This window comes from Sinocyclocheilus rhinocerous, unplaced genomic scaffold (genome assembly GCF_001515625.1).
Source record: "Sinocyclocheilus rhinocerous isolate Xijiao unplaced genomic scaffold, SAMN03320098_v1.1 scaffold571, whole genome shotgun sequence".
Classification (NCBI taxonomy): domain Eukaryota; kingdom Metazoa; phylum Chordata; class Actinopteri; order Cypriniformes; family Cyprinidae; genus Sinocyclocheilus; species Sinocyclocheilus rhinocerous.
In genome coordinates, this window is record NW_015656167.1 from 435,058 (window position 1) to 448,062 (window position 13,005).

At 36.3% G+C, this 13,005-nt stretch overlaps 1 protein-coding gene across 1 annotated transcript; it reads right to left on the reverse strand.

The window, feature by feature from the left end:
• Positions 1-7,089: 7,089 nt before the first annotated feature.
• LOC107719765 (wiskott-Aldrich syndrome protein family member 3-like) lies at positions 7,090-12,946 on the reverse strand. The gene is made up of 5 exons (XM_016527272.1): positions 12,770-12,946; positions 10,392-10,573; positions 10,131-10,236; positions 8,774-9,081; positions 7,090-7,636 (listed from the first exon to the last, which is right to left on the reverse strand). Exons 1-5 carry the CDS (start codon positions 12,865-12,867, stop codon positions 7,479-7,481), a joined length of 852 nt encoding a protein of 283 aa, XP_016382758.1. The 5' UTR covers positions 12,868-12,946; the 3' UTR covers positions 7,090-7,478.
• Between the last annotated feature and the right edge of the window lie 59 nt (positions 12,947-13,005).

Consider the following 13,005-nt stretch of genomic DNA (forward strand, 5'->3'; position numbering starts at 1 on the left):
CAAAAGAAGAAGAAGAAGAACAGGGTGGGTGAGAGTTCTGTGGGGGAATTCACATTGAAATGTAAGTATTGTGTTTTCATTTACTCAAATACCTAGCAAAAGTGTTAAAAGCCAGGGTTTTTTTAACACAAAGCCCACAAACAATAAGACAACCACTATATAAGGCAATAGTCTTTCCCTTTGTTGTGTTTTTGCAGTGCTGTCGTGTCTACAAATGTTTTAACCAAACTTTAGCACTTCAGTATTTTGTATGCATGTCCTGCTGTGTCATATTTTCTAATGTTAAGATTGCAAACCTGTCTTTATATTTTTCATAAGTGTTTCCATTTTCTCATGTTTTAGTTCTATTCTGGAGAAAATGAGCCTGCTGGGGAAAGACTTAAAAAATACAAAGTAAGCAAGTTAATACACACATTTTTGCTGAAATTCATTGTGCTGTTGTTGTTAACAGGCATGGTTTATTTGCTTTATTATTAAAAATAAATTAGTTAGTTTAAGTGTCCTGGGACAGGTGAAGGAGTGAGTGGAAACTGGTGGAGCTACTCAGGGAGGATATCAAACTCCAGAGAGAGAGACAGAGGAGAGAAGAGCACAGGAGAGCAGGGAGAGAATGGAGGGACTGTTTTCTCTTCTTGAGAGAATGCTTAACAAATACATTATTTATTAGGCAAGAGAAAGCAGTGGAAAAAATGGGTACATTACAGTTTTTCTTTCACTGTTTTCTCTTCTTGAGAGAATGCTTAACAAATACATTATTTATTAGGCAAGAGAAAGCAGTGGAAAAAATGGGTACATTACAGTTTTTCAATATCTTTTTTTAAATGTCACATTGTCAATGAAACAACCTAATTTCAGTAGTTTATTTTTGTGATGCAAGTTGAAAATGAAATGAATAAGTTGTATACATTATTCATTTTTGTAGTGTAATTTATTTGTAAATGAGTACTTTCTGTACAATTTGTATTTTTGTTTTGCATATCCACATGTGTAAATAAAAGAAGTAATTATGTACATTAATTTTTTTTTAATGCAGCTTATTATTTTTTCACAAAACATTCTTCTATATGTTTATTTTTTTGTCTTGTAAATAAAATTTTTTTACACATTAAAACAAATTGTTCTATACATTACTGAAAGTACTTTTCACAACTATTTACAACATAGCTTAGGTTTAACATCAGAAAAAACAACATACATTTTGAGCCCAGCCCTGCCTCCATGTGTTCTGGGGTCTTCGGGAGGTGAATCTCTTGATGAATGGCCAGTACCTCCTCGGAAGACAATGCAACCAGCGACTCGGAAGACAATGCGGTGGATAGTGGAACAAGGCATGTCAAACACTCTGGAGACCACTCTGTATGATGTACCACTGGCAGACAGAAAAGAAACACCAGGGTCTGGATTGTGGCACCCCATCCGTGTTGCCGTTCACTTCTCAGAAGATCCAGCAGCACTGTCAGGGCCTCCCTGCTCAGCCGAAAACCATTAAAAACCTGTCCAGCGCTGGCACGTTCAGCTTTATCCTGCAGTACAGGGGTCTGGTCTGATTTAGGGAAAGAAGGAAAAGAGAAATTGTTTAGAGCTAGTAATCGGTAGAAGAAATATTAAGATACTTTAGTAAACTACTTTTAGTAACTACTAATACCACATTGGGGAAAAGTACTAATCAAATTTAAAACCTTAGCTAAAGGGATAGTTCAACCAAAAATGAAAATTCCAAACCTGGAACAACTTGAGGGTGAGTAAATGATTACAAAATTTTCATTTTTGGGTGAACTATATATCCTTTAAGTAAAAGTATTATCTTGCATACTCATATAAAATGCAAATGTATGTTGCATTTTACTTCTGAATATGTTCAAAGTTATTAAATTTAAAGTTGCCTACTTCATATACTGTTGGGTAGTTTAATCTACAACAATGTATCATGTTGTAAAAGACCATGTTTTTGTCGTGTTGCTGTCCTGTGAGGAAAAAAAAAGTTAGTACTTCACATTTGTATGAGAAAACTTAACGAATGTACTCACAGTCCACCACTGATTATTTTGAAAGTGAAAGTAACAACATTTATTGTCAAAATATTAACAAATTGTTGCTAACTAGGCTATATTTCAGAGGCTGCATCTGAAGGACTCGGACCGGCCAAACAGAGCACTGTTCAGCTGTCACAGCTGCCGCTGAACATTGAGCTGTACATTGCCCTATTTTTTATTATTATTATTATTTTTTTTTTACAGTTTTATTTTTATGCTTAACTGCCTAAAAAAATCCAGGTTGCAAACCTGTCTATGATCACCATGGTCAAGAGAATAAACTATATAAAATCGCACCTTTGTAAGATATCAGTCAGTATTATGTATCATTACATTATTCAAGTAAACTTCAAGCCAATACCTGTATTTAAAGCTGTAATCCAGCAATTAAGAATGCAGCTAACCAGTGTAATTTACCTGGCCTCGGTCTTGGCTAAGCCCTGAAACATTCCCACCGTCTCCTCCATTATGATGTAAAACATAAAAACAAAAATGAGCAATTCTGGCTCCACCTATCCTGTCAGGATGGTCCTCTCGTCAGCTGTCCTCTCCTACCGTTGCTATGTGACAGAGTTGTAGTCGGGAACCCCTGGTGGCGCAATTAGGAAATCCTTCGAAGGCGGAGCGTCCTTCATGCACTTCGGAGGCGTGGCCTTCGAAGTGTGTGCATTTGACTTTGGGACACAGCTAATTTGTCTGTGTACCTGTTGTGTACTTGCTCTGCAGCGGCAGCATATAGAAGATCCTGACCGCCAAGACCAAATGCATTAACACTGTCATGTCTATTAACATGCTAAAACTTGTCATAGTTGAAATTCCGTTATTATTTTGTTTTGTGGACTATATATAAACATCTGTTATGTGAAATAGCTTTGTCAGCCAGTAAGAAATAATATATAGTCCCTTATTTAGTTTTTTTTAATTTAAGAATTTGCAGATTCTGCAAGGTGTATGTAGGCTTATGGCCACAACTTGTACTCTGCACAATGACAAAAAAAGTTGAATCTAATCTAATTTGACATGAAGCACACTGATGTGAAATAAGTAGGTAGTGGGTCATTGGTAATTAACTAATCTTGGGACTGCACAGTAGGAGTAATAGCTGTTGAGACACAGTGATTCTCAAGGCATGGAGGCATAATGCAATTTTTGTCTTTTGTCTTGTTTTGACTAAGATGGCATCTGAATTGTGCCCAGCAGGTCTTACAGAGGTGCTAGAGAATTTGGGTGGTGTTGCTGGAGAGGGGATTCTGTGAGGCACCGTGAATGTGCAACTGAAGAGGAATCCCTCGTCCTTCTGCTTGGACCACAGGGGCTGGGATAATCACATTAGTAGAAGATGGGAAGTAGACAGTGGCGTGAAAGACGGGAGAGCAATGGCACGACTAATCCCTTTACTGCTGGGAGAGAAAAGAGCGACGCTGGTTCTCTGAGGAGGCTGAGAAAAATCCTACTTTCCCAGGAGTGAGTTCACCTGTATGGTAACACACAGAAGTTGGTCTTTTGATGCCTATTACAAGGAGACAATTGGCACTTGGCACGTACCACAGTTTTTTTTTTCTTTTCTTAACACTATCTCCCAACATCCCACTCTCCCCAACTCCCCACAGTAAAGAGCTATTGCACATTGTCAATGTATAAACAAAACTAAACAAAACAGAGGACAGGCATTCCATGAGATCCTTTTTGACTCCCGCTGGTGAAGACGTCCCTTACAGTAGGAGCTGCTGTGTGTGGATAGGATAGGGAGGGGGCAGCGCTGCCAAAAACATAGGACTTGCTTTATCTCTAAATTGTTCCTGCACCCGAGTTCAACTTTAATGCAAACTTGATACAAGAACAGGACAATAGGATGCGCTCTATAAAACCGATGCCCTGCTGAATTCACTGGCAGATGGCCACAATTAAGTACAGTCCTAGACTGAGGAGGCATTTCATGGGGCGGATGGGAGGACATGTCTCGTATCCCCACGTGTTTTGCCTCAAGAGCAGTGCTAGTGCTCAGAAGCAAAGATTCCTTGCACTCCCTGGCAACGGTGCGAAAACAAAATGTCAGATCTGATCTGTCAAGTCTTTAAGCCCTCTTCTTCTGTCTGTCTTTCGGGATTGTACTGCTGTATCGGTATAGGGATTAAGCTGAGTTGTAAAACAGTGATTTAATTAACTTTGCATGGCAGCATGCCGCACTTCAACCACTATCGCAAATAAGCAGAGCCAGTGGGAGATCGCTATGGGAACATTTCTGAGCCATATGGAAACAGGGGCAAGGGCTTTTGAGGCTGTGGGCTTTTAATTCCACTAAAAAAAAATTCAAATACTTGAAAACAACAGAGTCAGAGTGTGAGAAAGCTTGTTCTCAGGAAGAAAAGAAAAACAGACAGACCACCAGGTGCTCTGTGTGTGATGCAGACAGTAAACAAAACAATGTAAGAAAGGAATGTATCCGCTCACCAGACTGTTTTTCATTTTGCCATGTAATCACAATAACACTCAGCTTTTAATCAATTATACTGCAGATGACTGCATCATTCAATCTAAATAGCTAGATTTAGAGTTGCTTGTTTCAGTTTGTATAATTTAAGACATTTCTTTTAAGACATTTAATGAACAAATTATTTTCTTCTTTTGTTAATGTGAGGAGGGGGCATTAAAAAATACATTAAAAAATCAAACTTGTACTCAACCGACATGTAAAAACTATGCTTGCAAGATGTGAGACTCTTTTCAAATACATGCATAAAATGTCACAAAGCTTCCATCATACCCAGATGTACAACACCAAAAATATGTGAAGTATGTGACGTGTCTAGAATTGTGAAAAAGTTTAGCACTAATGCCACTATTGTGGTCTGTTAACTTGTCCCATTCATGAGCCCTACAATGCATCCGACAGTGGGTTTGAATCATTAAAAGGTTGTTGTAATCCCCCACCATTGTGTTCAGACAACGCTACGTTTTTAGGTCTTAAATCAGCAAGATCTTCAATAGGCAATATCCAGAATGCATTTCCTGACCTCTTTTTGTGTCATTTTAACAACCATAAATTTAGTCCTTAACTAAGTGAAGTGAACTGAAGCGGAGTGAAAAATGAAGCCAATCTAAATTGTGAAGAGATGTTTGATTCCTAGAACAAACCAGTCATAAGGGTCATTTTTTTGAAATTGAGATTTATACATCATATGAAAGCTGAATAATAAGCTTTCCATTGATGTATAGTTTGTTAGGATAGGATAATATTTGGCCGAGATACAACTATTTGAAAATCTGCAATCTGAGGGTGCAAAAAAATATAAATACTGAGAAAATCGCCTTTAAAGTTGTCCAAATGAAGTCCTTAGCAATGCACATTTCTAATCAAAAATTAAGTTTTGATATATTTACGGTAGGAAATTTACAAAATATCTTCATGGAACATGATCTTTACTTAATATCCTAAAGATTTTTGGCATAAAAGAAAAATCAATAATTTTGACCCACACAATGTTTTTTTTTTGTGGCTATTGCTAAAAATATACCCCAGCTGTTACAGAGGAGGCTCCCGTACCGCCTCCTCCGCACCACCAGAGGGAACTGTCCCCAGAGTATTAGCGATCTTCCATTCGGACTCCATTTCCCATCATCCCTCTTACCTGGGACTGATTACACAATCACACCTGCATCTCATTTACACACACACATATAAGCCACACCATTTCACGAACTCCTTGCGAAGTCTTGATTTGCCCCGGCTGTCATTTCCGAGCGTTATACCCGTGTTTGTTTTCTGTGCTTAAAGTGCGGGTGACCAATTGTTAACCCTTTCTCAGGGAAGAAGGCCAGCAGCTGAGTACGCTCTGTCCTTCCGAACTCTCGCGGCTCAGACTGTGTGGGTGGAGGACACGCTAAAGCTCTTGTTCCGGAGAGGATTGAATTCAGAGTTACAGTCAGAACTGGCCTGCCGGGATGAGGGAAGAAACCTGGGTGAGTTCATTGATCTCGCTATGGATCCAAACCCTTCTGGTGTGTCGCAACACCAGCGACTTAAGACTGGTTTTGTGGTCCAGGGTCACAAATTATTATAAACTGCCTCTTCAAAAAAGATTTTTATTATTTATTTATTTATTATTATTATTTTAAAGATATACTAAGCTCTAGAGTCCTATACCATTTCATGTAGACAACTAAAATCATATCAGTCTCTTAAGAATCATAAGAATAACTTAATAACTTGACTTCTTGACGTCAAGGTATCAACCAAGTCAAATGAATAAACCAAGATTTACACTACAATTAGAGCTGTCAAAATTAACATATTAACAGCTGAATGCAATAGTCTAGTCAGTGGTACAACAGCTTATCACTGGGGTAATGCCCTAAAATGGGAAACTCGGTACCTTATCTATCTCTAAAAAGTGCATATTAGTATCTTAGATTATATGCAGTCTTAAAGTAATGTGGTATTAGTTTATGCATTTTTAACTTGAATGTGCAAGGCTTCCAGTTTCAACAGCTTCTAGTTATTTTAGCTTTACAAAAATGTTATGTTGCAAACTGGTATTTGTTATGAAATTATTCATCATTAACCCACCATTGTGTTGCGCAAATGACTGCACTTTCTTACTCTTATAGTTATTTAACTACAGCAGCTAATGAATCTGAGCATCATACACAAGTGTTTGTTATAGTGTCACTTATAAAGACAGACAGTAATATAATTTTTTTCAGTGTAGCCATTTATTAATATGAATTCTTTATCATTTTATGTCCTGAAGGTTTTTTTTTTATTTTTTTTTCATCTTTCTAGATTTTTTGAATTTAGACAGTCTAAATCTGGTAGCCAGTTATCAGCCCAAGAGATTTAAATTTGTAATCACTCAAACATTTCACTTTGGCATAAATGAGAGAGAAGTTAATCTGCAATTCTATAATGATTTATGAAGACATTGTAATAGTATTGAATTCTGTCATGTTCTACTTAAATTCTATCATGCTCTGAATTCATTTGTTAATCACTCTGAAAAAAAAATTTCTTTAACCGCAATAAAATGCCATGGAATTTGGATGGAGAGAGAGCTAAATTTATTCACACGGGATTTTTTCACACAATAATTTCTTGGTGCAAGCTGAGGAAAAGAGGTAATAGAAAAATAAAGCAATAAATAAACCTACATTACATTAGCAGATTATTCAACTCAAAGAATATTAAAATAATAAAAACAGACAATACTGAAAGTCTTTTCAAATGAACGCTTTAAATATCTCCTTTCTGTAACTTGAACATTTGTCTGGTTTGAGTGCATAAGAGACTGCTTTAGTTTCTTAAGGTCTATATATTACCTAAACATATTTTGAGAAATTGACATCATTTTCTCAATGATCAACTATATGTAGGTATCTGAAGGTGAATGTACTTTCATACTAAAGAGGAAGGTCTCTATCTACTCTTGTGTGTGTGGTTGACTATAATCAGTCAGACCATTCATTCTCATCGAGTTCAGAGTCGTCTTCTGAGTCGCTATACTCCACTGCAATGCGGCGAGAGAGTATAGTAGCCACATCGTTCCCTACCGGCTCTCTTTTAGCCTGCTGTTCTTGTTGCTCCTGTACTTTCTTTAGTTGAATACCTGAACACACACACACACACAGAAACACATGTGAACACAAATAACACAAAATGCATGTTTACTGCACACACAGTCGTTTGACACTCCTCAATCTTAACATAGCTGTTGAGTTTTGACTAAACAACAAAAACAAAAACTATTTAAATGAATTAAATTACTATATATCAATTATATGACTATCAACAAAGACACCTACTGTACATTCACATGTAAGCTATATAAACATTACAATATTAATTGAAATCTGGTCATAATAAAAAATTCAAATAATCCAATTAAAATTATGTACAGTGTCATATATGAAAAAGAAGTGTGCTTAATTGTATTGAATGTGCGCTTGTAGTCTACTTCAAATATTAAAAATATATTTTTAAAAATATGTACTTGAATTAAATGGCAACTTAAATGTACCTAAAAGAAGTCCATTTTCATGACTGTTTCTTAAAGCGCATATGTATACGTTTAAAAATGCACTTTGTAATAAAGTCAAATCAAAGGTTTTACTTTAAAGTTAATTTTTAATAATTACATTTACATCATCTTTTGCAACACTTTAAAGAAGTAAACTTATTTTGACATGTTGTCTAACATACTAAAGTACATGTGAAGTACTTAATTATAATTTAACCAGAATGTGTTAATTGATATTACATTTAAAGTTAATATTTTTATTGCAACTTCATTATTATAAATATGTAATTACAAATGTATTTAAATACATGTCAAGTATCATTAATAATGAAGTATATTTTAGTGTACCATAAATGTTTGTCAATACATTCGGGAGCAAAGACAAAGCAAGAAATTATGAAATTACATGTAAAGATGTAATTATGCCCTATTTAAGTTGGTCCAAAAACACTCTAATTCAGCTAATTGCATTTAATATAAATTTACACAAGAATGCATTTTCAGTGACACATAACTAAGTGTCCAAAACATTACATTCAGTTCACACTTAAGTATATTATTTTAAAATATGTCATTTCCATAATAACTACTCTTTTTAAAAGTATGCTGAAGTGTACTTCTTTTTTTACAACAGTGCACTGTACTGTGGTCATGCTAAATTATGCCACCATGGACAACACTCTCCTGTTGATGTATATAAAATATGCACAATCACACTCCACTTACCCATGCGTATTGCTGAGAGCAGGTCACTGCGAGCATCTGTGACAGGCTGCAGAGTTAGTCTCCGTCCCTCTCTAAGTGCTACAGGATGAGGAGGTACGGGAGGTGCTGGAGGAGGAGGTGGACCTTCAGGAGGTGAAGCTAAAACAGGTCCAGGAGGTGGCACAGGTGGACGAGGATACTGTAAGGTTGATGTGATCGGTCCAGGATGAGGAGTAGCTGGAGGTGAGGCAAAAGCCGTCTGTGCAGATGGAATGACGGGACCCGCTGGAGGGGGCGGCAGGCCTGAACTGGCATAGTACTCCATCATACTATAAGAGAGAAAGAGAGAGCTTGAGAAACCTAGTTTTTGAAACCTCTCCAAGTAACCTCTACATGGACCAGCATATATGGTCACCAGCATATATTTTGTTTTGGATACAGGCTTTTTACTATTGGCATGAAGTCTGGTCCACTTTGTAGCCTTTTCTGGCCAAGAACTGCCTACTTATGGGGTGGGTTCACCTGAAATAGTTTATAAACCAGAATTAACCAAGAAAATTTGCAGAAATATTGACTTCATAATACGAACTTGTGTTAAAAAGTATGAAGTACCTATTATTTGACAGTCATAACTCCAAATTATCTTTCCAAAATCTTTCTCAAAAGCACTCACTGTATAATTTCTGTACTTTTTAAACAAAACTTAAGTTTCCAGACTAACTTAAGATCCTGCTCCATATTCTTTTTAAGATCTGTAACGGACAAGGTGGCTCTTTATAATTCTGAACATGGGCAAGTATTGTTGTGCAGTGCATCTTTTTTCTACGCCCATGTTAACAGGTTAGGGGTACTTATTAGGGAAATAATATACTTTAAAAGAAGAATATACTTATTTTCAGATATATAATAGCATGTTAATTGCAATTTAATGAAAATGTATTATACTTTACATTTATATTAAATGCAAATAACTGAACTTGTGCTGTTTTGAGCCACTTAAGTACATCTGTTATAGGGTTAAAGTAAGCTGTCGAATGTACTGACAATCATTTATGCTAAACTAAAATATTCTTTAAATGCCATTTCTATTGAAACTTGTATGTCATGTATTTAAATGTATTTGTTATTGCAATTTACTACATTTAAAATAAATATCAAATAACCCACTACAGTTAAAATGGTTTTATGTACTTTGATTATAATGCAAATGTACTGTAGTATATTAGTCAACATTTCATCACAACAAAAATGATATATATGTTGTGTGTGTGAGGTGGGACACTATTGCATCGCAGCAGACTGTCAGCATTCTGATACATTTTTCAACACAAAACTACAACATCTCATTTTTTAAAGAGTCCCACATGTTTGCTGTTACCTATAGTCTGTTGGAGGAAGCATGATGGTTCCATTGACTCCATTTTCAGGGGGTGGGTACTGTGGAGGAGTTGGATGTGTTCGAGCGAGTACACCCACTCTGTAACCTACAGCAGCACCCACACCCACACCCACTCCCACAGGCCCTTCAATGCTGTGGTACTCGTGCTCTACCCCTCCATTTGCACTAGATGATGCTGTCTCCACTGGCATGAAGGGATGCGGCTGCGCACGAGCATGGTGAGTACACCCACTCTGTAACCTACAGCAGCACCCACACCCACTCCCACAGGCCCTTCAATGCTGTGGTACTCGTGCTCTACCCCTCCATTTGCACTAGATGATGCTGTCTCCACTGGCATGAAGGGATGCGGCTGCGCACGAGCATGGCTGGCACGTGCCTGAGCGTGACATGCTTGGACTGGGTAGCTGTTTGGATGTGATCTGTTGAAAAGATGATACGCTTAGAAACGGTCGTCCATAAAATGCATTGCTGTTCTGTTGTAAGTAATCTTAAAGATTCCTAAATGCATCTACTTTCGGAAGGCCAAATAAAGTGCTTTTGCTTTCGCTTAGAAACACACAGCGTTGCCCTGACATGGCTGCTTCAACACTAACTGCCGGTTACTGAAACCACGCCTTCTTTCTTTGCGTGCACATTTGGGCCGCATTACGCAAATATTTCCACATAGTGATGTAGATATGTGGGGGCGTGTTAGAACGAGCCGTTTTAGGGGGGCGTGGCAGAGTCTTAACTTTGATAAAGAATAACTCTTTGGTTTTGAGACTTTAGTCTTTGCAACTTCAGCGATCTTATCTATGCACAATCAGCTTGTAACACTCCAAAGAGAAAGGAAAACTTGAAATCGCATCATATGACCCCTTTAAATGAATAACAGGTAGACTCAAACAGAATTTGTGACTCTTGTAGAAAATTTCTACTTGTTCTGCTTGATGAGGTTAATCAATCAATCAATCATGCACTTGTGCTCTTTGTTTTATTTTATTTCAGCACTTAAAGTTGGCATAAATCGGAAACTGCGATCATCTTTTCGAAGCCAAACAGCTTTTGGAATGAGGAAAACTTTAGGGCAGGAAGTGATTTTGTTTATCAGAAATTGACTGGATTGTTGTATGTGAGTGATGGGTTAATGGAGGTTAATAAATCATTTTAATACACACTGCAATATTCCATAAAAATAAGAATTGTCCATTTTTATTTAATTGTAACTTTAAACAACTTGGTAATACTTTCTATGAAGCCCATATTTATAATGCATTATAAGGGTATTCTTAAGGCATTATAATGAATGCATAATGCATTATAAAAAAAACGTATAATATGTTATATCATCTTATAAATAATCATAACAACAATTATAATACATTATGATACTTACGCATTTGTGGTTATACGTTTTAAGATTATGATTATTTATAACACACAATGAACACCATATTAAATCTACTTTTACATTTATAATGACATTGTTTATTTAAGATCTGCACAGTATCTTACTACATCTTTTAAGTGGTTAGGTGCAGAGTGTTATTTTTTTAGTGTTCCCTGTGAGGCTAATATTAATTTTAATGTCAGCTAGTTATACTTTCAAATAATAAAAATGTAATGTTTATATGTTAGGTTACATTTTATTTTGATGGTCCCCTTAGTCTATTGACTATAAGCAACTTTGCAACTACACGTCAACTAACTCTTATTGGAGTATTAGTAGACTTAGGTTAAGGTTAGGGTTGGTAGAATGTTGACGTACTTGCAAAGTTGCTTATAGTCAGTTTGTCTGTTGGGGAACCATTAAAATAAAGTGTTAGCATATATTTAGCAGACATACTACTAATACTCCAATGACTGCTAGTTGACATGTAGTTGCAGAGTTACTTATCAACAGCTGTCTAAAGGGTACCATCAAAATAAACATACTGATATTACAATAAAAATAGTTCAAAGCAAATGTGAACACGTTCATCTGATTTGATATCTGATCTTATGGCTGTTTGAGAAAAAATTATTATTATTATTATTACTACTACTATACTTATAAGTGGTCTTTGATTGCTTTAAGTAAAGTAGCATAAGAAAGATGGCAAGATATCAGACTTATAATACATTATAACTACAGTATGAGAAATAAAATCCATTGTAACTTAAGTGGTCACTGTGTGTTATAAATCATCATTCTCTTAAAAGCTATAACCACAAATAAGTAAATATTATAATACATGAAAACTGTTCTTTTGAATATTCATAAGATGATATGCATTTTTTATAATGCATTATGCATTCATTATAATGCCTTAAGAATACCCTTATAATGTATTATAAATATGGGCTTCATAGAAAGTGTTACCAACAACTTGCCTTGTGTCCTTGTGCATATCATGCCAGTGTGTATTTTGCATTGTGTGCCAGTGCATGTTATGTTTGCATTGCATTGTCCCTTTCACTTTCTTTTAGTGCATTACTGTAGCCATTATTATTTTTATAAACCCTGACTGATGAGTTGATTTTTTTTATGGCAATATGATTATTATTGCACAAATGCTATTTAAAACCGCAGACATTTTCTTTAACTAGTATTTTATACCATAAGGGATAATTTTGTGCATTGAGAGCTGACAAACCTGCCGTCTGGAGACAGCGAGCCCTCAGACGATACACCCCTGTGAAGTGAATGATAATGACGATGGTCCGGCCGCAGCTCCTTATCAAGAGCCATCATGTTCCATTCTTGTCTGCGGTTATGAGCCTTACGAACCTTTTTCACCTCACGGGGCAATGTACCATCAACACACCGCTTCTGCTCCTGTGTGAAAAGAAGAGAAAGTGAGGACATACTGAAGATGATCTAAGTGATTTG

Bases quoted from the DNA above. Each gene is read 5' to 3' on its own strand.
- LOC107719765 (XM_016527272.1), bottom strand. From the start codon at position 12,867: ATGATGGCTCTTGATAAGGAGCTGCGGCCGGACCATCGTCATTATCAT. The intron at 10,574-12,769 runs GTTTGTCAGCTC...TCTTTTCAACAG, and splicing joins TCGCTGTCTCCAGACGGCAG to ATCACATCCAAACAGCTACC. The intron at 7,637-8,773 runs GTAAGTGGAGTG...GTGTGTGTTCAG, and splicing joins GCTCTCAGCAATACGCATGG to GTATTCAACTAAAGAAAGTA.